Source organism: Polypterus senegalus, chromosome 11 (genome assembly GCF_016835505.1).
Source record: "Polypterus senegalus isolate Bchr_013 chromosome 11, ASM1683550v1, whole genome shotgun sequence".
In the NCBI taxonomy this organism is placed as follows: Eukaryota; Metazoa; Chordata; class Cladistia; order Polypteriformes; family Polypteridae; genus Polypterus; species Polypterus senegalus.
The window spans coordinates 84,196,927-84,224,869 of record NC_053164.1 but is presented as its reverse complement, the minus strand read 5'-3'; the positions used below and the strand labels follow the sequence as shown (position 1 = coordinate 84,224,869).

General features: G+C 36.4%; 1 protein-coding gene across 8 annotated transcripts in view; it reads left to right on the top strand.

Moving 5' to 3' along the window:
• The window catches only part of LOC120539266 (neurexin-2-like), a 2,018,463-nt gene that overhangs the window by 381,984 nt on the left and 1,608,536 nt on the right, over positions 1 to 27,943 (top strand). For all 8 annotated transcript variants that reach the window (XM_039769182.1, XM_039769181.1, XM_039769180.1 and 5 more), the window contains exon 3: positions 23,003 to 23,020. In XM_039769182.1, coding sequence (XP_039625116.1) covers positions 23,003 to 23,020 — 18 coding nt within the window. The remainder of the gene's footprint in view (positions 1 to 23,002; positions 23,021 to 27,943) is intronic.

Below are 27,943 nucleotides of genomic sequence, written 5' to 3'. Positions count from 1 at the left end.
AAGATAGCATCACCAGTTCAACTAAACTGCATGTCTGTGGACTGTCAGGTAACTTCAGGAACTAGTTCTGCTTTACACAGCATTTACTGGGCAACTTTGCCTTTTTGAATTCTACATCTTAAACATTACAATAAATAACATTAAAACAATTATAGGAACTTTCTTATTAGACACTTTGAACTACTAAGCACTCTGAATGGCTCCCAGATTCAAATCTGTTGCTTGATTGGCACAAGACGAATGATGGGTCTAGCAAGACAGTAGGTTTGACAAAATTCTGAGCTAGCAGTCAAGATAATTCCAAAGATATCTGACCTCCTGAATAGCATAGAGAGGCCATTGCGATTTTGGAGGGCAGAATTACTCTGATTGGTAGCAGTATACAATATCAGCCTGAGAAAAAATAGACAATAGTGCATATTTTCCTTCACTGGCATGTGGGTGTTCATTTTCATTATGAGTCTGGATTTTTATCTCTCTTTACCCTATAGTGTGCCATCTTATTGCCACTTGTGCCTTGGCCCCCATTGCTGGCAATGTAGCTCTTCACAGCATGACCATTGTAATCACAACTGGACCACTTAAATTAAAACAAATGGTGTCTTTGAGTCTGTAGTATAATTACTTCTGTAGCTTCTTTATGGAATTTGAAAATACACCAATGGGCAGGTATGGTGGCCATCTTATTACTGAAGATATGTGGGAATGATTACAGTCTTGGGCCTACTGACTTTGAAGTTTATATTACTGTCTGTTAGTGTTATATACAGTATACTGTAATTGTATATGGGTCATTGAAAAAGATGGTAGGCTTTCCATATACCAGTGAAACATACAGTATAACTGTGAGGTTTTGTATTCAAATGTTCAAAAGCTGCCAAGATGGCTATCCCCACCCCTTTTATTACAATCTAGTATTACCTGTATATGAGTGTTATAAGATGTGTGAATGTGTGTCTCACCTCAGTAAAAACCTCTATTCTGTCCCCACACAATTTTAAAATTACATTCATTTTTTAGAGCATTACACTGCATCAAATACAGTTCAGTTTAATTAAATTTATATTTGTATGGCACATGTGGCTTGCAGGGGATGCTCCTGCCGCACAAACCCGACCCAGACAGTCGCAGGACACAAGTTCGGCACACCTGTTTTATTATTTTTTTTTCTTTTTCCACATGAGAAATGCCTTCCCGTTTCTCTTCTCCAGAAAGCTTTGTCCACCTCCTCCCGACTCTGGCTCCCATAGTAGTGGCAGCTGGCTCCTTTTTTAGGAAGTGCTCTAGGTGTCCACGACCTTCTTCCAACAGCACTTCTAGGTGTGGTGGATGTGCTGCACCAAAGGGCTCAACAGTTCTGGCAGCAACCCATGGAACCCAACAAGGCTGCACCAAAGTCCAACTTCCATGGAGTCCTGTGGGAGTCTGAGGCACCACTGCAACCCAGGGGGGCACTCTTAGGGAGGTAATACCCTGAACAAGCTCTCCCCCCAAGTCATTCCAGTAAAGAGGTGTCCTGGCCAGGTAAGTGCCCCAGCCATCCACCATACACACGTTCATATACAGCACATTATCAGAGCAAACTACACTTTTACAAATATAGTATACTTAGTATAAATCAGCATCACATAAAACAACACAATGCCAAACAAGAAACATCAGAAATAATCTAGAAAGAAATATATGTAAACTGTACTGTGTGGAGGAGGGGGTACTAGATTCTTGGATGGACCAAATTCAATGCTGGAAATCACCCTTTTAGAACAGTCAATATTCTTACAATGCTACTTCAAATGCATAAAAGTAACAAAATAATCACGAACAACACAACACAAAAACAATTTTTGGTTGTATTGAGGGATGTTTCCACATACAAATACACAGCCAGACTGTTGCGAGACCAAAAGATAAGAGCATACAGGAGTTTCTAGTGCTCCAGACATTTTCTTCTTTATATGGTGTTGTTGGATTATGCAGAAACTTAGAGTATGAAAGGTTATAGTAAGGTTATAGAGAATTCTTGAGCATGGGAAAGGTTCTATATTAATAAAATGCATTATTATTATTATTATTAAATTATGCTGCAAAAGAATATCTAGGGTCCAGCAGTTCTGGGGTCTCAACATGCCATGGTGTGGTAACACGTTTATAACTTTAGGATAATATTATTTTGATAGAACAAACCAGTCATTGTCTAAAAAGGAGTTTTATCACCCCTTCCTCTGCAAAACAAACAGGTTTCTCGTAAACGATGCATAACAAAAAGGAAAATGTGCTTTTAAGCATAATGATAATAATAATCAAAAATAAAAATGCATATGAGCAGTCCATTCATATGAATGCAAAGCTTGTTTAGTACACATGCCACAGTGAAGCACCGAGCATCATCATTTTTCACTACCAACAACAAAAATACATTTTTTACTACTAGGCTCTTTAGTAAATAAATATAACATATAACATTGTAAATATATTAAGTGAATGCCAGATGGCAACAAAGAAGAGTAAAACAAAAGTCCACCCTGTACAGGTTCTATCTGTCAGTGATCAAAAGTTAGCCAGTTCTTGCTTGGAAATTCTATAACAAAGTAGTGTGCCGACATATGTCATCTGATTGGGAATGTCATTGATGGTGACATACCAAATCTAATGTCCTGTGGGTTTGTGTGTGACCTGTGTTGCTGTTTAAAAACCCAACTTTACATTTTCACTTAATTATTCAGAAGTAACTAAATGATTTCAACAGCCTTACAAAAAAATTATTACAGTAGTCAATTCTGCTTGACCCATGACTCTAAACTAGATTAAGTGGATTTGATAATGAATGTCTGGATGGAATTAAGATTTATTCAAATGAATGAACTAGCATTTCAGCACCCTGCATATTAAACAATTTTTAAAAACAACTGTAAGCTGGGAAAGTTACTGTTTGTGTTAGATGGCGTCCAGTTCATTCATTCATTCATTCAAGCATTCTATATCCAAAAATCCATCTTGCTAATTAGTTTAATCCATGAAGGACCATAATGGGAGTAGATTTAGTTTTTATTCATTAGTTTCACATTTCATTTAAACATTTTTTTGACTTCTATTGTATTCAGATATAGTAACAGTACTGGGTCACTTTCTATTGTAATTTAAAAAACATTTGTATGTTTTACACATAGTACTGATCATGTTTTCCTGATTCTGTTTAAGATTCTACCTTATTTTTTATTTCGAAATTTGCCAGTATACCTGTTGAAGACAAAATATTTGCTACCTTTTGCACCACGTTCAGTGTCTTTCCTCTGTATTTGTGTGTGAGAATGTCTCTTAACCGGCGCTCCCTTACTTGAGCATGTTCCCATTTAGCGTGCTCCTCAGACTTTTCGAGCACCTTTCTTAGCTTTTGTCTGTCTTCATGTTTGTCATCTTTGAAGGCACCTCTCTCGGTGTGCCTCATATGCCTTTACTCCTCCTTGTGCATCTCACACTTGCACTTCCTCTTTCATTGCGTCACCAAAACCAAACTGACCAATCAGATTGCTCAGAAGGACTAGATACACAGACCTTAGTTTTTTATTATATAGTTGATTACTTATTTGTTTCAAAAATTATTTGCTAAAGCCCGTTACACTACACAACATTTATAGTGATTTTAATAAGTAGCTTTCATTTACATAACCTTACTCATTTGGGCAGTTGTATTGCGTTCTCTTGACATTCATTCATTAAATTTGACATCTCCATTGACTCAGTCATACCAGCCTGTGACTCACCTTGGTTAGATTTTGTTTTAAGTTGCATTCTTGATCTTATATATGTGTGAAAACAGACAACCAGTGAGCTCTCACAAAGAATTATAATGAATACAATATGGCCACAAGGAAGAAGGAAAACAGTTGTCTTGAATTATGTAAACAGAAGAGAGGATTGTTTGCCCAATAACTTTCATTTGTTGAACCATGACAAATTTCAAAAAGGATAAATAAAGAGCTGAGACTGCAAATGAACTTGCCATACCTGGAAAGAATGCAAATAGCCATTTGTGCTATCAAGCAACATGTTAAATTGTGATTAGAATGCAGAAATTTGAAACAGTGCTGAAAAGTCATGAGATGTTTGTGCAATCAGTCATCCCCTTCATTTGCTAGTTGTGTAAGGTGACTCAACTTTAGTCATTAAGTTTGACATGCTCTCCGACTCAAAGTCACATATTCTGCCACTGGTCTGTTGCTCATCTGAGCAGACATGGCACTGAAGTACTTGCTACTTCTTTCAGGAATTCATTTATCATTTACATCTTCATACCGCTAATTTTGAGTATTTGGACATGAGTAAACAATCATCCAAACAGAATAAATTATTAATTATAAAAATAAAAAACACAACCCATGTGTATTAAAAGGAATGGAAAAAATATAACTTACAGGCCACATTTTCTTTCTGACCACAAAATGAAAGCTAATTAACAAAGAAAAATAACAAAGAGCACACACAAGTGCAAAATATAATGAATAGTAAAAATGAGCAACATCTGTAATAATAATAGTCAAGATAGACAAGATAATATCTTATGAAGAAATATTAAAGCATCCTATTCATATTTGTGCAAAAAATACACAAAACAAGAAAATGACTTAAATTCTCACTGCTGGCTCACTGATCCATTTTCCTGGGTTTGAATCTCACACCTGGTCACTGTCTGTGTCTTCCCTGTGTCTTTGTGGAGTTTTCTTTGTGTATTCGTATTGTCCTATTGACCCATAATACGGGTATGTTAAGTTAGTTTGCAGTTTTAACCTGATCATGTGTGATTGTGAGTGTGTGTGTGGGTGTGTATGTGGGTGAGCCCACTGGGTGACTGATGACTCTGCTCAGTGTTGGTTGCTGCTTAATGTCTGACATTATAGACCTCCTGCAATCCTGAACTGAGTATGTAGTTTGGAGAATGTTATGTTATAAGCGGCCCTTGTAGACAGCTTTACTATTCCCTTTAATACTTACAGTCACATTTTTAAACATTGTTGTCCTATATTTGTGCACTAATTTTAAACATTCTAATTTAAGAGAACATGCAGTTTTATTAAACCATGGTGAATCTCTTTTCACTTTAATGACCTTACTTTTCAGGGTAGCCACTTTCTAAAGACTGTTTTGCATACTAGCAGAAGTTATTTTTAACCTGATTCACAGTACATTAGCCATTAGTCTTATTGCTTAGGTATGAGGATCTCAGAATATCAATAAACCAATAAGTATTATTATTTTCTTCAGCCACATAATAGTGGTTTTTAACTGAGCATTTATGAGGAAAGGGAAACAGCAGATCAAAAGTAACCAAATAATGATCTGAAATGGTTTCATTACCAAGAGATTTAATTACATTTAGGATGCTATCACCATGGGTGATAATTAGACTGTGAAAGTGAATAGGACATTTAACAATTTTGGAAAATCCCATAGCATCACATGGGGAAAGAAGACTTTTGTTCTAGAAAACACACTTTTACCTAGACAGAATTTTAAGGAGGACCAGCTGCCGTGTCTCGCCATATGGCTACTGCCACACATTTAATCATACCTGCATTGCAGATTAACACACAGTCACCTGAGGCCCTAGTTTAGTTAAACTGGATAATGATATTTTTCAGTAATCAGGCATTGTGTTTAAAGTCTTCATTTTTGTCTTCCCTTCCTTAAACCTTATTATTTCTTGGGCATTGAATTTTACTTGTGGTTTACCAACTGCTATGTACTTGGTTTATTCTCATCATTTGCTTAATCTCTATCCAATCTTCATTAATATCATTGTGTCTTTGGTCCTCCCATACTCGGTTCAGACCTCTGGGCTTATGGATAGTCCATTTGGTTAATGAAATGATGGCTGGAGTGCAGGAGAAAGGTATTTTTTTTTTGCAAACTGGGCAGAGTAAGGAGCTATAGACTCCATTCTTGGCCACTCAGTACCCATGAGGTTGAGCCACAGAGGAATTGTATGAGGAAATATGAAATACCCATCTTGCCGTGCAACTGCTTACTAAACTACAAATGCTGATATTTAAGTATGGTTTCTTTGTTTTTATACTGTAAAATGCATATGTAGTGCTTTACAGCACAAAACTATCCTCAAACATGTACACTTACTGTATCTACGTTGTATATGTAGAATCATAAGGAACCAGTGTATAATCTTGAAGCATAACGGTGCAAGGCACTAACCAGCTCAGAGTTAGGCACCAATTAGTGTAATTATTTACATATATATCTTTTATAAAGTGTAGCACAGGGCAACTAAGACACTTACATTGTAACAGATAGAGTCAGCAGTAGACTGAACAATGGAGTCCAATGATAGCACTAAATGGCTGCACTCTGCTAAATTTTAACATTGTCTAAACATTTTGTAAAAATCAATTCTGTTTTTTGGTGCATTTTTACATCCAAACTTTTCCACTGTTCCAGTAAATTCTAGTTTATTTATATTTTCTTTTTATTTCCCTAAGCAATTCATGTTATTTAGCTTAATTTGATATATTATAAAAAGGTTCAGGATACCTGTATAATGTTCTTTGCAGGCTTTGATGCACAGCAGGTATTTGTAACATTATTTTATTGGTTGCCATTTTGGGATACAGACCCCTATTTATGTAGCGATTTTCTTTTCTTTATTTATTGCCCACAATTTTATGCAAGAAACTGAGCTAAGGCCTGGTAAGACCTTTTTGCTGAAAATTGATTCCTCTTCACTCTGCTTAGGTGCCTGGCAATACATGAAATATATACTGTTAGAATAACTTAAATTTGCTTATGTCAGTACACTGTGGTGGATCTTAACCCCCTACTAATGCTCATTTGAAAATCAATGTTTAAGTGAGTCATGGTGACTTTGAAAATGTCATTCTGGTAGCCATTGAACTATGGTGAGGCAAACAACAGTTGGTGTACATGTTTGGTCAAAACAGGGGTAAATAAAGATGTAACCTAAACAGCCAAATTGTCTGAAAATTAGAACAAAGCCAACATTTTACAAATAAGTCAAAAGAATCAAAAGCCCTACAAACCAATAGCTAAGAGTCCCTGAATATCAGTTTTATATTATAGCAAAGAAACAGCTTAAATGTTATAAGATGTCCAACAGGACTCCATGCGAAAGTGGAATAGTTATTTTTGCAGGTAATGGTAAGCAGTACGTGTGACTAAGAACTAAAAGATGGCAGTGGCTTCTAAGGGTCTGGCTTCTATACAGTAAGTGTTTAAATTGCATAGTGATGCTTTCTAAATGGTTTCATTCTCATCTCCATTCGGGCCACACTAAACAAATAGATCAGTATATTGTACACTGTAATTCATTTTATCAATTGTTTTAACCCATTGGAATTAGCATTTTACAACAGCTGACTTACACTGATCCTAGTGTTGACACAGCATACCCCACAGAGCTTCTGCCTGTCACTGTGTGAAATCTAAAGGGTCATATATCCTAACCAAATGGCACTCTCAGTGCATTTCACAATGTCACAACTCATAAGGAAGTACATTAATGGGAAGAGCTTTTTCTGGAGAAAAAAAGATTTTTTAACTCAAAGGTGGCATGTGAAATTTCAGTATCTGTTTTTTTGAGTATTTAAAGAGAAGAATGCAGCTGAGAAAGTAAATCCTCTGAGACCACTGAAGGAAAGGGAGCAGCTGAACAATTAAGAAACACATTTTAATTGCATTATATTTTTTAATTTATTTCATAAAGCACTGTTTATAGTAAATAATGTTTTGAGAACAGCAACAAGCAAAATTACTACACATAATTTGCTTTGCGTATCTGAATGAAATACAGAATGAATTCAATCAGAAATATAACTGAAGTTCTCAGACCCCATAGGGATCATCATTTAATGCTGTAAATCTTAATTTGCCCATCCCTCTTCAATTCGTAACTGTTTCAGTTCGTATATGTTTGGCCTGTTGCATGTTTTTTTAGTCTGCAATGTTTGTTGTAATATATAAGTAAATACATAAATATATAGGACCTGACATTGCATTATCTTAAGCATGTAAACTGAAAGCTGTTTTCTGTAGGGACATGAAATAGGACTGAGGTGAAGGCAGATGTCAATGTTAACAGTGTTTACTGTTATGTTGTACTGAATACATATGGATACATAAATATGGATACATAAATATGTAATTTCAAAGCTGACGCATGAAGACCACAAAACAGGAACAGCTTTAATAGACTAAACATTTAAAGGCTCGGTCATAATGTAGGAGTGTATGCATGCCTTATGGTAAAGATGTTTGTTAAGTATTAACGAGAGATAAGTTATCATTTTCAAAGAGAATTAAAAGAAAATAATGAAAAAAGGAGAAGAAAGATCATAACATCTTCTGTCTTCCAGATATTTCTCTTCAACAACGCCTGCTCTGTGAGGAGGTGGGACAAGTAAATAGTGCACATGATTTGACATTTGGCCCTTTATCCAGCAAAATTGTTGAAAAGTACAATAGCAAATGGCAAATTTTGTAAAAATTAATTCGCCAAATTGGAGGCCAGCATTAGCAAGTTTGCATGTACAGTTTTGACAGTGTGTGTAACTTTCCTGGTAGCATTTCACTGAAACAGAATGGTTGGAAAAAAAGCTAAGGAAGATGTTGTTAGCTATTAACTTGATATCTTCATTCCTTCCAAAACTTTATGGAAACAGATATGAGTTAAGTCTAGATTATGTTCGGGGGTAGGTGGTATTATAGGCACCCACGTTTTAGTTCTTATTAGTGGATTTGATTAATTTAAGCCCATCTACATTACCTATTAATAGATTTATTTATGCTATTATTCTCTTACATTATTATGTTTGGTACATGCCTGTGTCCCATATATTTTACATTTACTAATAATCTAGTTTTTTGATGTAGTAGGCCTATCACCATACAGTATATTGATATTGTTTGAGTTTGGCCTATTTGTTCATCTGTAGGACTAGAGCTATTTGTCTCATTCTGTCTATGTAAAAGGAACAAGCAGAACCTGTATTGTAACATTCAAAAAGTGTACTTTTACAAAGACACTTTATTCCTTTTCTATTGTAAATCAGCCTGTTATTTTAAAGTAGTTTGTAATGTTACTTGGAATCTGAAGAATGTGTATTGTCTGTTAATGCTTTTGTATTTGCTTAAGAGCTACCTACATTTTGACAGTTAGTTTAAGTATAAAGTATAATAAGCTTGCAATATTGTAAGTCTAAAGTATTGCATGTTTTTGTTGATAAGAGATAAGCACCAGTTTAAAATAAATGTACTGTATAATGCAGAACAGCTACAATAATACATGTATGGCTTCATAAGCTGATTCTAAGTTACACAAGCATGCTGTGCTGTTGGCTCTCAATTTATGATGACAAAAGCTTCAGCTGAAGCAGTTGATTTTGAAAATATGATTTTTTTATGAACTTTATATAATGGTAAAATAATATAAAAGGTTAGAGAAATGAGCTGATCATAGACAAAAAAGGAGAAGGGAGGAAGTCAAACGAAGAATGCTCTGATTTAATGTCGACACTTTAAACAACACAAGAAAAGAGCCACCTGGAAAAAAAATTAAACCTCTAGCAGTACCAGGTCTTATGTTGTGCATTGCCACACATTATTTGGGTTTCATTTTAGTTTTTCTTTAAGATTAAAATTAAAAATGCATTCCTCCCTGTATGTTTGCTATATTTTAACTCTGGGAACTGGAAACCAAATACCTTTCTCAGCTCAATCAACGGTAAATGTGAGAGAAAACACTCCCAGTAAGTAGGCTACACTGACAGTCATACCTAGGTGAAGTCTAAAGGAACTACAGACAGTAAAATTTTGCACTGTTGTCCTGGGTGCAAGTGCATTGCAGCTATGGAGTGTATATTTCTCAAGGTGGGCAAGTATAAGAATAGAAACACCAAAGTTCACTCTGAATGGAACATTTTCTGTGGGTCCACATTAAAAAGGATCAGGTTTTGAAAAGTTGTTTATGTTTTAAGCTGTTTTAGGTTGAGGTGACCCTAATTATAAAACATTCTATTTTTATCATTCTTTTAAATGTATTTTTTTGCATTCTTCTTCAAAATCATTATTATTTTGTAATGCAGGGGTTCTGAATTATTGTTACATTTTTTTCTTTGTCCTGTATTTTAGGTGTGACTGGTTTCTTATAACATTAACTTTGTTGAACATTGACATTGAACTGTGCACAATTTCCGAACATAGTTCCTTGCTAAGTATACATCAATGCATTACGTTTTAACACCTATATTTCCTATGACATCAGTTCTATTCAAAACAGAAACAAGATCTGACTAGTTAAATGTCCACTGATTGCCTAGTTGACATGTATGTCAATGCATGAATTATAAAATTGTACAAGTGACAAATACAGTCTTCAGACGGAGGAAAACGTTACAACTCTGATTATGTTAACTAGTAGTTCAGTTGTTTGGCACAATCATTAACATTGCCAACTGCTTTTGAATTTGTGGTTCGTGATTTGTGCACATAGTGCATTGTCTGCAGCCCTTTCATAATGGTCTGCATGATTTGAGGGACTGCGTGGACCTTGTTCACCTTTTGGTGGACGGCCTGTAATGTTTGTGTAAAAGATGTAGATAGATGTGTATTCCAATATAAGCCTTTACACCAGAAAACAACTATATGTTGGAATAATTAAAAGCTAAATGACTGTTGAAGAACCATTCCACCACTCTCCTTCCTGTATAGGCTGTTATTCATTAGTTTTGAATTATTTGCAAAAGGGACTCTAATTTAAACTGTGAAAGCTGGCCCTGGCACAGACAGACGGACATCGTATTGTCACCACACACACTGTTTATTTACAATACTATTTACAGTTTTGCTCACGTGCACCCCCAGTGCCTTCTTGCACCGATCTCCCCAAGTCCAGGCCACACAGTCCTTTTGCCTTCCTGGCCGCCTCCCGTCCTCTCTCTCCAGTTCAGTCTACTTCCTCCCGACTTCCACCAATGACTGGAGGGAGGCGGCCCCTTAAATAACGCTCCTGGATGAGCCCCAGGTGTTCCTGGCATTCGGTCCTTAGCCCCGCCCCAGCGTGGCGGAAGTGTCGGCTGTCTTCCTGGCAGCTCTCCGGGCGCCGCATAAAGTCTTCCCCGGCACTTCCTGGTGTGGCGGAAGTGCCGGGCTCCCGGGATAATTAGGCCCCCTGCATAACCAGGACGGACGCCCCCACTCGGTCTGGAGGAGGCACACGCCCTCCTCTGGTCCTCCAAGGCGTCCCGGCCGGGCTCCAGCCCCAGCCAAGGACCGTACGGGATAAACCGGCATCGGGGCGCCGCCTGGTGGTGACCACGGGCCCCTACAGGATAGGGCTTCCATGCCCTCGACCCGTGGCTCCCAACAGAACCAGGACGGACGCCCCCTCGCGGTCTGGAGGAGGCACAAGCCCTCCTCACATCCTCCTGGGCGTCCCGGCCGGGGACCACAAAACATAAAGTACTTTCTCAATTTATTTCTTTCAGTTAATTTATTCATATTTGTCCAGTAACTCCGTTATATTCTTTTGGTTTGTATGATGTATTTTTAGTGTTGCCAGAGAATTTGCCCTGTCTTGACTAGGACACACTTGTAAAACAGTTTTTATATAACCTCAGTGTTTTCCATTTTTCTTCAAGATTACTTTTATATTCAAAATAAACAAAAGAAGTTGTAAAATTAGTTCTGTAACTATTATCCGTAAAACTGGAAATATTTAATAACAATAAAACTCATACTGTGTTAATTGGCTAAGTTTACATTATTAGATTATATTACAAGAGTTCTAGACATACACTTGAGAAGTGCAGATGAACCTTTAGCAGTTTTTCCTTTTCTTATTCCAGGATGATTCAAGGTGCTGAACTTGCAAAGGGAATCGTTAATAGTCAATTAAACAGTACATTATGTGTTCTGTATGGATGCTGTGAATGACAGGTTTTGTGTTACCCACTCTTGCTGTATAATTAAATGAATATGCTGGCAAAAACATGGATTTCCAAGCAGGTTTTTTTCCTTCTACCTTTTCTAGCTTAAGATGTTGGTGGTCGCAGGGACATTTTTATCTCTCCTCTTATTTCAGCTCAGGGAGACTGATGGCACAACTGAAATATGAATTGATTATTTTTTGTATTTTATTCACTTTTTAACTGAATATTATCATAAGAGTTCAATTGTAATTTCATTAGGATGAAATGGTATTGTATAATTGATAGACAATCATGTTCAGATCACCCTGACAGAAATACCAAAGAAATGTACATTATCTTATTAAGAACATAAAACCTGACATGAAATGAAATGAAAGACCTAATTGACAGTAATTACACTCCTTACTCAGGTCACAATTGTATTTAGTTTCTCAGCGATTGGTTTATTTTACCCAGTAACAGCCTCTTTGCATCATGCAGTTATCAAGGGTGAACAGATCTGTCTGTCTTCAACATTGTGCCAGGAAAGTCTTCTTTGCTTGAGTGTAACACTGTGCTACTTTGAATTTGGTTTTTGGGAGTGCCTTCAGCACTTCAGCCAAAGTGACAGAAAAATTATTCTGTGTTGTAATATTTGTTTATGTTTAAAACAAAATACAAAACTTTGTTCTGTGTCATTCATCTAACGGGTCTACTTTTTTTATCCCTGCCTGTTCAGTATATGTTGAGTATGAATATTCTCACTGTATCCACAAACCTAAATTGGATTAGGTGCATTTGGAAAATGAAAGCAAAGGATGATTTGTTAGTTTGATTTTAAAATGAATGAACTTTTCAATAGTCGTTATATAAGTTACTGTATGTCTTTGTAGACCTGTACATCAGCCTGACCTCAGTGTATTTAAAGACCTCATTTAGAATACTCAGACAAACTTAGTGGAGTTAACTTCAGCATCCTTCCGCTCTTGATCATGGTGGGATACTGTTGGCAGCATAGCTTTGACCATGTGCTTTGGGTGGTGTAGCGGTAAACAGATTGTTTTTTAGACGATCCTAGAAATCATTAGCAATAATTCTTTTCTGCCAAGAACTATTGTAAATAATTTTTCGTCTTGGTACCTGTCTTTAGCTAATGATATCATCACTTGAAGGAAGCATGTGGCAGTAAGAGCTGCTGCTTCACAGTTTCAGTTACTTGAGTTTAGTGGTTAGCCTTTTCATATATACTCCCTGAGTCATCAGGTTACCTCTGGCATCCTAAAAGTTAGGTCAGGTTTACTGATAGTAACAAATCATCCCAGGTTGAGAGAATGTGTTAATGAGTGTGCCCTGTAAGGGTCTAGTATCCCATTTGGCCTTAATTTCTCCCTTTCCCATAATTATGTTGAGATAGACTCTAGCATGCAATCGCTTTACTGTATAAAAGAAAATTGATAAATGAAATTAATTGAGCTTACTTTGAGGTGATAATATATTTTGCACACACCCAGACATTGCATATACAGTGGTGTGAAAAACTATTTGCCCCCTTCCTGATTTCTTATTCTTTTGCATGTTTGTCACACAAAATGTTTCTGATCATCAAACACATTTAACCATTAGTCAAATATAACACAAGTAAACACAAAATGCAGTTTTAAATGATGGTTTTATTATTTAGGAGAAAAAATCAAAACCTACATGGCCCTGTGTGAAAAGTAATTGCCCCTGAACCTAATAACTGGTTGGGCCACCCTTAGCAGCAATAACTGCAATCAAGCGTTTGCGATAACTTGCAATGAGTCTTTTACAGCGCTCTGGAGGAATTTTGGCCCACTCATCTTTGCAGAATTGTTGTAATTCGGCTTGATTTGAGGGTTTTCTAGCATGAACCGCCTTTTTAAGGTCATGCCATAGCATCTCAATTGGATTCAGGTCAGGACTTTGACTAGGCCACTCCAAAGTCTTCATTTTGTTTTTCTTCAGCCATTCAGAGGTGGATTTGCTGGTGTGTTTTGGGTCATTGTCCTGTTGCAGCACCCAAGATCACTTCAGCTTGAGTTGACGAACAGATGGCCGGACATTCTCCTTCAGGATTTTTTGGCAGACAGTAGAATTCATGGTTCCATCTATCACAGCAAGCCTTCCAAGTCCTGAAGAAGCAAAACAACCCCAGACCATCACACTACCACCACCATATTTTACTGTTGGTATGATGTTCTTTTTCTGAAATGCTGTGTTCCTTTTACGCCAGATGTAATGGGACATTTGCCTTCCAAAAAGTTCAACTTTTGTCTCATAAGTCCACAAGGTATTTTCCCAAAAGTCTTGGCAATCATTAAGATGTTTCTTAGCAAAATTGAGACGAGCCCTAATGTTCTTTTTGCTTAACAGTGGTTTGCGTCTTGGAAATCTGCCATGCAGGTCATTTTTGCCCAGTCTCTTTCTTATGGTGGAGTCGTGAACACTGACCTTAATTGAGGCAAGTGAGGCCTGCAGTTCTTTAGACGTTGTCCTGGGGTCTTTTGTGACCTCTCGGATGAGTCGTCTCTGCGCTCTTGGGGTAATTTTGGTCGGCCGGCCACTCCTAGGAAGGTTCACCACTGTTCCATATTTTTGCCATTTGTGGATAATGGCTCTCACTGTGGTTCGCTGGAGTCCCAAAGCTTTAGAAATGGCTTTATAGCCTTTACCAGACTGATAGATCTCAATTACTTCTGTTCTCATTTGTTCCTGAATTTCTTTGGATCTTGGCATGATGTCTAGCTTTTGAGGTGCTTTTGGTCTACTTCTCTGTGTCAGGCAGCTCCTATTTAAGTGATTTCTTGATTGAAACAGGTGTGGCAGTAATCAGGCCTGGGGGTGGCTACGGAAATTGAACTCAGGTGTGATACACCACAGTTAGGTTATTTTTTAACAAGGGGCAATTACTTTTCACACAGGGCCATGTAGGTTTGGATTTTTTCTCCCTAAATAATAAAAACCATCATTTAAAAACTGCATTTTGTGTTTACTTGTGTTATATTTGACTAATGGTTAAATGTGTTTGATGATCAGAAACATTTTGTGTGACAAACATGCAAAAGAATAAGAAATCAGGAAGGGGGCAAATAGTTTTTCACACCACTGTAATTACTTAAGGCCTAAAAAATCTTTTCCATTAAAAACTACTGCATTAATCCTAGAGGTTTTATGGTGATCAAAATGTAAACATGGTTTGTTTTGGTTTGCCAAATAATAGTAAAGTGGGCATATTGGTTAATAATTAGATTTTTTTTTTTTTTTTTTTGCTGTTGTGGGCCACCGGGGTGCATACAGCCGCCCTAACCTGACATGCAGAGACACACGTACAGCACACAACACACTTCTATTTACAGCTGGGAAGCGCTTAATCATCATTCCCCAAAGCACAGAACAGTACAAAACACCAATATAACAAGATTCACTGTTCTTTTCTTCGTCTCTGTCCTTCCGCCTCCACTCTTCTTCCAACAAGCTTTGTCCTTCTTTCTTTTGCCTCTGGGCTCTCCAAATGGCCCCTTTTATGTTGCAACAGGGAGTGCTCCAGGTGGCTAATTAGCGTTACCTGGAATCACTTCCTGGTGTGATGTAAGTTCAAGGTAAGGCTCTGCCGCTCCTCCTGGTGGACCCCACAGAACCCAACAGGGTTGCACCAAACTCCAACTCCCAGCGTGCCCTGTGAGAATCCGTGGTGCCACAGCTGCCCAGGAGGGCTGCCGTCTAGCATCCCAGGGGAGGCAGTCACATCACATGCAATATCAGTTAATTTCATCACTCTGTTCCTTATACTTTTTGCTTATTGAATGTGGTCACCTTTGTATTGTTTGTCTAAGCTTCTAAGCTGTTCTACTTATGTTACTTAAGTTAAAATAGATAATAAACTGACATACTTTGCAAATTTCTGTATTGCAGTACTTTCTGTATTGGGCCAAATTATTTCACTATCTAATTATAAGCAACTTTGTTTGGTGGGTTCTTGAAGTGTCCAACATCCCAAATGAAGATGTTTCAATCTGTGCCTGACCATTTGCTTTGACCTTGATTGTCCTTGTTTTAATGAGCTTGATATAGAAATGAAAGAAAATAAATCAAAAAGCCATACATAATCACACAAAAGACAATTAACAGCCAAATACATAGCTGAGGGTGATTAATGATAAATCTCTAATTATTTTCAAGCTTAATCTAGTGACCCTATGCTAAATAGAGCAGTTGATAATTCTGCACACTTGAACTCTCTAAAATCTACTAGGGGATTTAAAAAAAGTAGGAAAAAAGTAATCATATGAATTATATAAAGATGAGTTCAATTTGAGGGCTGTAAAGTACTTGAGGGAGATATCCAGTCATGCATTGTTTAACTGGAAACATGTCTGTTTGGGTTATGATATCCCCACTTAATTGTTTTTTTTTCTAATATGGATATTATTGTAAACTGTATCTACTTTTCTTTCATTTCATTTGGTAACTGGGTTTAGCTAAGCAGAGTTAACAAAGATTTACAAAATTCAAAATATTTAAACTGGCTATCTTAGGAACTCAAAGCAGTATGTTCATCAATGGCAAGTTGTATCTCACCTTTGTAGGTTAGTGGTTCATAGGGGACCAATGAAGTAGAGCTGTTGCAGATGATTTGTACTGTTTTTTTGTGTTTAATAACGTAAATTCAAATGCACACATTGGCTATGTTCAGCAGTGGAATTTTGTAGTATACTGACAGGTAAACATAAGGCTGCTCACTTGAATTATTCTGAATAGAGTTTAGTCTGAGCAGTTGATTTATCTGATTTGGGACATGCAAGCAAAAATAATTAATGTTGGAAAATTCTGAATTCAATGTAGTTACAAAACAATAAAAATATTTGTTGAGAAATTAATTTCAGTTTCTCTTCCTTTCATTAACCATAGTTACATAAAGGCTATTTTATTATCTGGACCATTACCCATTTGTACAACAAGAATATTAAGACAAACCTCAATATCTGTAACCACTGGCTGTAACAGGTCTCTTTTTGGAAAGACACCAGAATGATTGTAATTGTAGCTGCTGTTTCAGTGTCAACATCAGTTTATTTTTATATCACCTTTCAATTACCAACATTAAATAAAAGTGCTGTGTAGAAAAAAAATAGCTAGTCCCAAATCACAATGTAGAAGCATACCATTCAGATGTCTGTGCTACAATGGATTTCTTTACACTCTCACAGAACGTATCCCTAGACAGTATATACAAGCCCACACCGTAATCTAGAGTGCACCATCCTTAACCTCAAGATTTACTTATATCTCTCTCCAGCGCAGTCCAATAAGTACAACAAGAAAGCTGACCCTGTGATAAATTCAATGCATAATGTAATTCCCTTTAAAAAAGACCTGGGGCCTCATGTACTGTATAAACGGTGGGCTCGCACAAAAATGTTGCATATGCCCGTTTCCACGCTCACATCGTGATGTATAAAAACTAAACTTGCTGTAAAGCCATGTACATTCTCACGTCACCTCAAACCATTGCGTACGCAAGTTTTTGGTTCAATTTTGCAAACTTGCAGCACCCAGCATCAAAGCAGTGCTACTGTTCCTGTGCGGTTTCCCTTTAGTTTTTAGATTCATATCCATGAAGTGGGCTTTCTCAAATACACTGAAATTAACTGCATATCATTTTTTAGTTTAAGGCATCTGATCATAATCAACTTGTAACCATATAATAGAGCACGAAATGGTCAAATTATTCCAAATACTATAGCTGCTTTAGCATTGTTACTCTCAGTGCACCACTAGGAGTATTTTAACCCATTGTATCTGACTGTGGAATCATAGCTATATGGTAGCTGATTGGAAAGCTGATTGGAAAGCTATAGCGCATATTGAGTTAAGAGTGGAGAGAATTATCGGGATACTGCTTCTAGCACAGTCTGTTTGAACTTATCCCATTCGGCAAACGCTTCAGAGCCTTTCCTGTATGGATGGTTCAGAAACAGTTTCATCCCAAGAGCTATTAATGCACTCAATCAGTCCATCAAGTGCTCCTGGTAGAATTGTTTGTACTTATAAGTACAGTACAATTACCTCACTGTAAACTTGCATTACAGTTGTAATATTGCACAACCTGAAACACTTATGCTTTCATATTGTATATTTTAATTGTTTGTATCATATTTCTAGAAAGTTGATTCTGTTCATTTAGACATAGTTTTTTTCCAATATGTTTCATCACTCATCCAAGTATCAGTTGACTGCTAGTTTCTCCAGCCTTATAAACAATACCTTGGCCTAATGACCGAACTAGCATTATTGACTAACAATGTCCATGAATACCATTCACAGAGAGTTGGGGAATGGCTGCAATCACTGCATTGTAAGATGGTGAAAGATGTACCCTTAGGCTCACTCCTTGTTTCAGAGATGGTTGTTCCTTTTTCACGTAAATGGCCTCTTTGACTCCTCGCTCAAACCAGTGTTCCTCCCTGTCCAGGATGTACACATCTTCGTCACTGAAAGAGTGACCACTGTCCTGTAGATGTAAATAGACTGTGGAGTCCTGGAATGACGTGGTAGATCTTCTGTGTTGTGCCATATGCTTCATGTTGTGCCATCCGCTTTGGTTTCCCCAATGTATGATTCACAGCAATCCTCTTGGCACTTAACTGCGTAAACTATATTACTCTGTCTGTGCCAGGGCACCTAATCCTTTTGGTGAACCAATTTTTGCCGTATCGTGTTTTGGGATTTGAAAGCCACAGAGACCTGGGGCCTCGTGTATAAACGGTGCGTACGCACAAAAATGTTGTGTAAGAACACTTCCACATTTAAATCGTGATGTATAAAACCTAAACTTTGTGTAAAGCCACGCACATTTCCACGATAGCTCATACCCTGTTGTCTGCTCGGTTTTTCAGACTGGTGGCACCCAGTGTTAAAGCAGTGCTACTGTTCCTGTGTGGTTATCCTTTCTTTTTTAGATCCACATCCCTGACCCGGCTTTATAAATACACTGAAATTAACCAAATATTGTTTATTAGTTTAATGCATCTGATTGTAATTAACCTGTAACAATATAATGGTCCACGGAATGGTCAAACAATTCCAAATACCATAACTGCTTTAGCGTTGTTACTCTCACTGCACCTCAGATCCCACATCGGATCATCTTTTTCCATATTACTCTCACTGCACCACTCGGAGTATTTATATCTTTGTATCGAGTGTGAATTACAGCTGTACAGCAGCTGATCGGAAAGAGAATTATCGGTATATAGCATCAAGCACACGCTGCCTCAGCCATGCTGTCTATTGAACTGCTCTCATATGACAAATGCTTCAGAGCCTTTCCTGTACTGACCTTGCAGTTCAGAAACAGTTTCATTCCAAGAACTCTTAATGCACTCAATCAGTCCATCAAGTGCTCCTTGTGGAACTGTTTCTACTTATAAGTACAATTACCTCACTGTAAACGTGTGATACAGTTATAATATTTCACAACCTGAGCCACTTTATATGAGCCACTATTTGCATATAATGACTAAGTTTTTTAAGATGAAATTCAGCAAAATATGTTTATTATATTATACAGATAAGACTTTAACTTTAACTACACGGTGCTGCAGCGCTAACAAGCTGCTGCCGCTCCGTTTACAGATTGATCATGCCTCGCGCTGTATTCTTGGTGGTGCTGACGCAACACTGGAAGGATAGATGGATAGAATAATTAGACATGTACTATGAAGATATTTCGATGTTCCTTAAAAGTTTTGAAGAATCAGTGTTCTAAGCTTACAGATGGCTTAATGTCTATTACAGTGCTGATTGGGTATTTGGAGAAAGAAAAGTAAGGACAAGAACACAGGAATTGGAAGTTAGTACATTTGGAACAGACAGTACTGCTACAATAAAGGTTGCTCATGGCGCAGCAAGCATCTTGCGTGAGACATGAACAATCACTGCACCACCATGTTTAATAACATTTAAATTCCTATCATCATGAAAATGATATCAAGTATACATCTCAGTATTTTAATTATTCAGAGAGCTGTAATATCATGAATGTAATGTGGATTCTGTGTCCTTTTGGAGAAAGAGAAAGAACGGAAGCATGTAGTGATTCACACACATAGAGCACATAGAAGATCAAATACAAAAAAGCATTTAACGTGCTACTTTAGTTACGATGGGATTGAGAAACTAGTAAATTAAACGATTTTAAGATTAAGTTTATGATATTCTAGTTTAATGACAAAATAAACTACGTGATTAAAGTGGAAATTTAGAGATTAAAGTTGACATTTCATGCTTTTTCCCCACTGTGTGTCTTTTTTTTTCTCTGTACCCTAATAAGCTTTCATAAGACAGTGGGATACGAGTCGCCTTTTCACAGCGACTTTGATATCTGACAACTTCTTTTTTATTTCGGGCACTGTGCGACTTTGTGAACATGAGCTTTCAAGTTTCTCCGACACGCTAGGTCACTTGGTATTTGCTGAAATTTTTCTATTTTCTCTCTTGCTTTTGCCATTGCCTTTTCACAGAAGGCTAAGCTTAAGGGCTATTTATGCTGCTTTGCATATTCAAAGAGCCGTAATTCTGGGAGTTGGAGCAGGACAGCAGGCGTGTGCACATGTGTTACTTTTCATGCTGACTGGGATTTATGTACGTGGAAGTTGGCGGTTGCATAGATTTATGCATCTGGATTTTTTTGTGCATAAGCACATTTCCGCTTTTGTCCGTACACCATGTTATAGTGTGAGTTCTATGCACGCCGTTATACAGGTGTCTTGAAAAAATGTGCCTCAGCTGTTCCAATACTCCTGACACATAAGGGATCACCAAAGGTATCACATCTTTCACCATCTTACAATGCGGTGATTACTGCCATTCCCCAACTCCCTGTGATTGGTACTCATGGCCATTGCTTGTGCGTGAAATAGTACATTAGTGATTAGCAAATATGATGAATGTAATTGTGGAAAACCCCTACTAATAATAATAATAATTAGTAGTAGTAGTAATATTTGTACAATGTAAAGTCATTATTGTAAGTCTTCCTTGGTTGAAAGAAGGAGGCAAAGTGGTGGAGCCTCAAAACAAAGTGACTGTGGTTCAAGTCCTGGATGCTAAATGTACGGAGTTTACATGTTCTCCCTATGTTTGCATGTGCTTCCTCCAGACACTCCATTTTCCTCCCACAGTCCAAAAGTATGACCAGTTAGGTGGATTGATGATGCTGAATTGTCTTCAGCTATGTGTGTATGTGTGTGTGGTTACCCTGCAATGGGCTGGCTCCCTGTCTATGGGTTGTTTCTGTCTTGTGCCCAATGCTGGCTGGGATTGCTTCCCTACCCCACTGTTCTGGTTAATTGGGTTTACAAAATGGATGGATGGTTGAAAGGACTTAAATATCTAATGGTAGGGAAGCTCTACTGGGGGATTTTGGAAGAATGCAAAAGAGTAGATCACTCAATGTTATTTGATTTAAATTAAATTTAATTTATTCCTATAATCATATATAGCATCCTGCATTGTGAACTGTGTGACCGCACAGATTTATAAGTTTATAGATTAACTAGTTGTGCCACCCATCCAAGACGGGTTGAAATCTAAGTAATCATCTTAGACTTCAGCATTTACATTGGCAGAGCACCATGCAATGCATGTGTCCTTTTATATGCCATTTGGTATGGGATTCATAAAAGCAGCATTCCTTTGATGATATTTCTGGAAAAAATTAAATTCGGTAGGTCCACATGCATTTAATACAAGAAGTTTGAGAGTTCAACTGAGTGAAGTCAAATTCACTGCTCATCCATTTGAGGTCCGTACCTTTGTCAGATTATGATGGATGAATGGGTGGTGTACATATTGATCCCAATCATTCTGATTCCATGCTCAGTAATAACTTGGCGTTAGCAAATGTGGCCCAAGTGCAAAGCAGAATATCAAGAAGAAAAACAGATTGGTAAAAAGTCACTAATAAGTAATTATAATATTAATAACAAAGTAACAGACATTATTGTAGCTTGGACTAAAGTAATCATTTTGCAGCCTAGATTTTAAATGCTGAGATCAATTTGGGGCATTGCCCACTCTTTCAGGAAGATTATTAGAATGTCTGGTGGTCCCTGTAGCTAAAGTACAGTATATAAAACATTTAGAAAAGATACTATCTTTTTAAGATTGCATGTACATTTTTCAGTATGCACACCAATATATTCTATAAATCAAAGGTCATTTAGAGCTTTATACTGTATGATAGGAAGGGAATTTTAAAATTACCTAGAAGCTTACCTGGAAGCCAATGTAGAAACTTGGTTATGTGGGTTAAATTGTTGTTTCATCTAATGCTAGTAATGATCTTTCAACAGGCAGTTAATAATGAAAGCACTGCAGCAGTTCATTCTACCTGAAATAAATGTGTGAATTTGTATGCAAAGTGCATGGCATGGAGGAGGGTTGTTATGTAAATATAGAATTCTGCATGACCATTGTAACAGAAGTAAGACAACTGAATTACTGAAAGAGGCTGCAGTCACAGTGCTTGTGGTTTTAATATTTGCATGGGGTGAGAGTATTTGGAGATTCCCCTGTCTAAAGCTGCCATTCATATTGTTGTGTTTACACTTGAGTTTCTGTACACAAGCTGTTCAGTCTGTTCCATTTAAGCATTCCTTACAGTGCAAGAAATTTTACAATTATTTTTTTCCAGTGAATGATGACAAACTGTAGTAACTTCTAATATTGACACCACACTTACACAGAACTCCAAAGAGAAGCACAAACTTACTTCTGTGCCTGTTTCAATGTCTTTATTTCCTAAAAAAAATATGTAAAACAGTAAGTTATTAAAATCCTGTAGCATCAAGAAGCTGTACTAAAACCTTAAAAATGTACTTCCTTAGGAGTTAGAAAATTAATGATGTAAAGGTAGACGTACTCCTATAAAAAAGAAGGGAAGATTTCTCTCTCTTATTTTGGGCAATTCAAATAATTATAATATATGATATTAAACTCCTAACTATTTTCTTTTTCTTTTCTCCTGTAATGCAACATAATTGGTGCAGAAGAACATTTACTGGAAGGTAAGATACAAATGTATTCCTTTCTTCTGTTAGCTTGGTTGAGTCTTTTCTGCTGTGGATTGCTGAAGTTTGCATATTTCTAGCAGAATCTGACTGGTTTTTATCTTGCACTTCAAAGAATGTCCGTCTTTGATTAACCTACTGTAGGTGTTAAGAGTGGGCTGTGGTGTTTACTATTGGTCTTGGCAACATATTTGCCATTTTTTCCCCAAGTGGCATTGCTATTGAAATAGTAGTGGATTTGTTTTGCCTGTCTTTACACTAAATGGTTGTTTTTACATCCTGTGACATAAAAACAGGATTACTGTTGCGACTATTCATTACCAGTCTTGTTATAAAGGCCAGCATACTATACTTAACTTAAAGAAAATCTTGTTGCCATTTACATTGTTTCCTTTCAATGGCTTCAACACTGTTGAAAAATATAGACTCCTGTGCTCCATTTGTGATAAAGTGGTTTAAATAAATATAATCTGATAATACGGTATAATATAATGGATTGGATAACATAGGAGTTTCCTTTTTATATGTTTGTGGAAGTTAAGTGATGATGGTGTGTATGCAGTTATTTAGGCCTTTCTAAATGTAGAGAGATGGAGAAAGTCTTGTGGTGTAATTTCTAATCGCTCATACTTACAATAGTTTCTTTTTGCACTAATACATTATAGTACTGGAATTCTCACTTAGGCAGATATTCTTCTCAGTCTGTAGAGTAGAGATAATGAACAGAGTATGCTAACAAAATATGTAAGGTGTTAACCAGGTAAGGATAGACAAAAGAACAGAAAATCCACAATATTCACCAAACAGGAAGACAGCATAGTCTGCATTTAAGGGAATTGAGGACATAAGGAAGGCACTATACTTCGAAAGATACTTGGAAATTGTATGCTTAGATTCTATCAATGTGAAAGTTATATGAGCTGTCCAAGTTTCAGACATTAAGTGTAAATCCAGTATACTGTACTGTATGTCTAACAGATGTAATGTACTGCCTATAATATGCACTAAATATTTGATCCAAAATCTTGTAGCTGAAACAAGAAAGCAACCTGACTATCCTAAACACAATAATACATGTAATTACTGTACCCAAAGTTTAAAACGAGACATTTATTGAATTATGATGATCATTTAGAGCTTTTCTAAATTTAATGTAAACACTAGAATGCATAATCATGCAAATAGATTAAATCACTTTGTTTCTTTGGTACTGAATATCTGGCTATGATATTTCTCCTGAATTATGCACAGTATATTTGGTAAAATTGTAAAGGCTTATAATTAAATTTTCAATTTCAGAAATTATAATGAACACAAAGAATGAATTACATTAGTACATATATCTAAATAATGATACTAGAAATAAAGATGCTACCTAACTACCTGTTTTGCTGGAAATAGACCATAATTATACATATTTAATGTCTATCTGTATGTTAAGGGCAGCAGTGTTAGCTCACTTCTGCTTCCTTGGTTCTCCTTCATCTTTACTTCAAGCTCTTAATAATCAGTACAAGTACCATTTGGCGGTTTCATTGGTAAGGATAAATCCTGCACTAATGTGTGTAGTTTTGTATTTGTTTATCCAGTGATGAAGTGTTATATTCCATAGTGTAACAGTACAGACCTCCATGCAACTCTAAAGGAAAGCTGAAACAATAAAACAGGTGGACAAAGAAGACTTTTTAATAAAGCCATGTGTTTTTTATATTAGCTCCAAATCTATTAGGCCTCCCCAACAATAAAGTTGTTTATTAGTTGTATTGGGCATGGTCCTCCAACACAGTAATGTACAGGATATGAACAATAAAATTGATGATGTTCAAAACAAACACAAATGACTAAATAAATAATTTAGAGCCTATGTTACCTTTTGAAAATTACAAGGGTCTTTTTTTGCTAGCAGAAAAGCTGAGCAGTATGTTCAGTAAAACACAAGGCATTGTCTCATTTGCCTTGGTATTTATCAACCTAGTTCCTACCTAAGCCCCCGATTCCAAACTTCTAAAAGCATATTTGAATTTGACTTTTATATAAGTCATGAAAACAGGTGGCTCTACATATTTTATATTTATACTACAAAACAAAAACAACAACATATCATATTAATTTTCCATACTGTGTTATTAAATATATTTTCTAGGCCATATTGACTCTGGCTAGGTCTCTGGATATTAGAGCGACCCATATCCATATCCATATCCCCAAACCATTCAGATCCCTACTCATAAATTAGTCTTTCATATTTCTGCTATGATCTGTTTTTTCAAAAAAATCAAGAAAAAAAAACTGGAAACATTCCATTATGGCATTGTTACTGTACAGACACTGCATTGTGCTGTGTGATCTCATTAGTCTATGATGCTTGCCACCCATGCCAGGAATAAACATTATTAACCTCTCCAAACCAGTTAACAAAGTTTTAGTAATATAGTTTGATTTAAATGTTAGGAACAAACTTTATATTCCTTGTCTATGAGTAAATAGAAGTGTATGCACATATTATTATTCAGGCAGATTTTCTACTTGATGTAAGTCTCACACATATCAGCTGTCTCAATGGTGTGAAATGCAACATATAGCAATAATTTTGACCAAAATAAATGAATTTCTAAATTGCATGATTATGCAGTAATTAATCACTGTCTGGTGTTCTTTTTGATTAACTGTTGTGTATGACTTTACTGCACCACTGTTATATGCCAGAATTTTTTCTAACTCAGTCATTCATAAATCCATAATATAAGCTTTAATTTTAATAGAACAGTAAAGCCTTTTGCTTGGATTATATTAAATGTATATTTAATATAAAACATACATCAATGTGTTTGTTTAATATAATAAATGCTGATTGAACTTCATTTTTTACCAATATCCCAAAGATGTACATGTTAAATAGACTGCTGATGCTGAATTTGCCAGTGTGAGCATGCATTTGGGTGGCTGTGTGAATGCACCTGCTGTATGACTGGCACACCTCCCTGGGTTGGCTTCAACCTTGCGCACAATCAATCAATCAATCAACATTTATTTATATAGCACATTTTCATACAAAAAAATTTACCTCAAAGTGCTTTACAAAATGAAGAATAGAAAAATAGAAAACATAATAAAAAATAAACATAAGTCAACATTAATTAACATAGAATAAGTAAGGTCCAATGGCCAGGGTGGACCGAAAAAACAAAAAAAAAAACTCCAAAGGCTGGAGAAAAAAATAACACAATACTGCCAGGTAAGGGTTTTAGATGTCAACCACATAATTACATTAAGTGGATTCTGAGAAGATATTTATAGATTTTATTGATTTCTTGTGCAATAAAATCAGCTACAAAAAGTAAAAACAAATTGACTCTCATACTTCTCACTCTTTTTAATTTAAAAAGTCACAGTTGTGTGTAACTTTTTGTTTTAAGTGAAAACTAAATGTGCTACTCATTTTTACTCACTGGTAATGCTTTTTTTTTTAATTTTATTGATTTTATTGTAATCATTCCATACAAATAGATCAATGTTTACAAAAAATAGGATTGAAAACAAATCAAACCCCACCCCTGAGAAAGAGAGCATGGCCAACAGAGTAAAACTTAAAGCTTGTAAAAATACATAAATTGATGAGTTTAATAGGTAGATAAAGATAAATGAAAAAGAAATGGGAAGAGAGTTACTTCCTCAGTGCTTTAAGAAGTTATTCTGAAATATTATTTATTAGATCCTGCCAGATTCTGAAAAAGTTTTGCACACATCCTCTAACTGAGAATTCGATTTTTTCCAATTTCAAAAAGTATAAAACATCAGCTACCCACTAACTTAAAAGAGGAGAGTTAGGATTCTTCCAGTTTAGCAAAATATGTCTGTGTGCCAATTGTGTAGTGAAGGCAATCACAGTTTGTTTGTCCTTCTCCACTTTAAGCCCATCTGGGAGTACACCAAACACAGCGAAGGATTGTGACACCATTGCTGTCTGAAAGGCACTTAAAATTTTTTTTCCAGAATGATATTAATTTGGCGCAGGCCCAAAACATGTGACCCAGTGAGGCTGGAACTTGGTTGCAGCATTTGCAGGTTGGATCTTGCCCTGGAAACATTTTGGACAGTTTTAAGCAAGATAGATGTGCTCGATATATAATTTTGAGTTGAATAATTATATGCTTTACGTATGTGGAGCTCGAGTGAATTCTGTGCATTGCTACCTTCCACTTCTTTTCCAATATGTTGAATGAGAGATCCTTTTCCCATTGTCCTCTTGGATCTTTGAAAGGGAGGGACTGTAAAGTAATTTTATATATTGCAGAAGTGCTGTCTGAGTCCTCGAAATTGAGCAATATTTTTTCCAGCATAGAAGAAGGTGGGAGTTGAGGGAAATCAGGCAGGTTCTGTTTAACAAAGTTTCTAATTTGAAGATAGTGAAAGAAATGTGTTGCTGGAAAGTTACATTTGGAATGTAATTTTTCATAGGATGCAAAGATGTTGTCTATATAAAGATCTCTAAGCAATTTAATCCCAAATGTTTACCAGATATTAAAAACTGCATATGTTTGCGAGGGTTAAAAAAGGTGGTTCTCGTGCAGAGGTCCCACAGATAAAAGATTCTCCATCTTAAAATGCTTTCTACATTGGTTCCATATTCTGAGTGAGTGAAGCACAATTGGGTTATTAGTATATTGGTGATAACTTGCATTTATTGGGGCACAAAGCAGGGAATATAAAGAAGTACTGCAGGATTTTATTTCTATTGCGGACCAGGCCTGTGTATGTTCATCTATTTGTGTCCAGATTTTTATAGCTTGTATGTTTGCTGCCCAGTAATAAAACTGAAAGTTAGGTAGAGCCACGCCACCACATTAAGTCTTTGTAGGGTCACTCTTTGGGTACATGGATGTTTTGAGTTCCAAATAAATGAGGTTATGGTTGAATCTA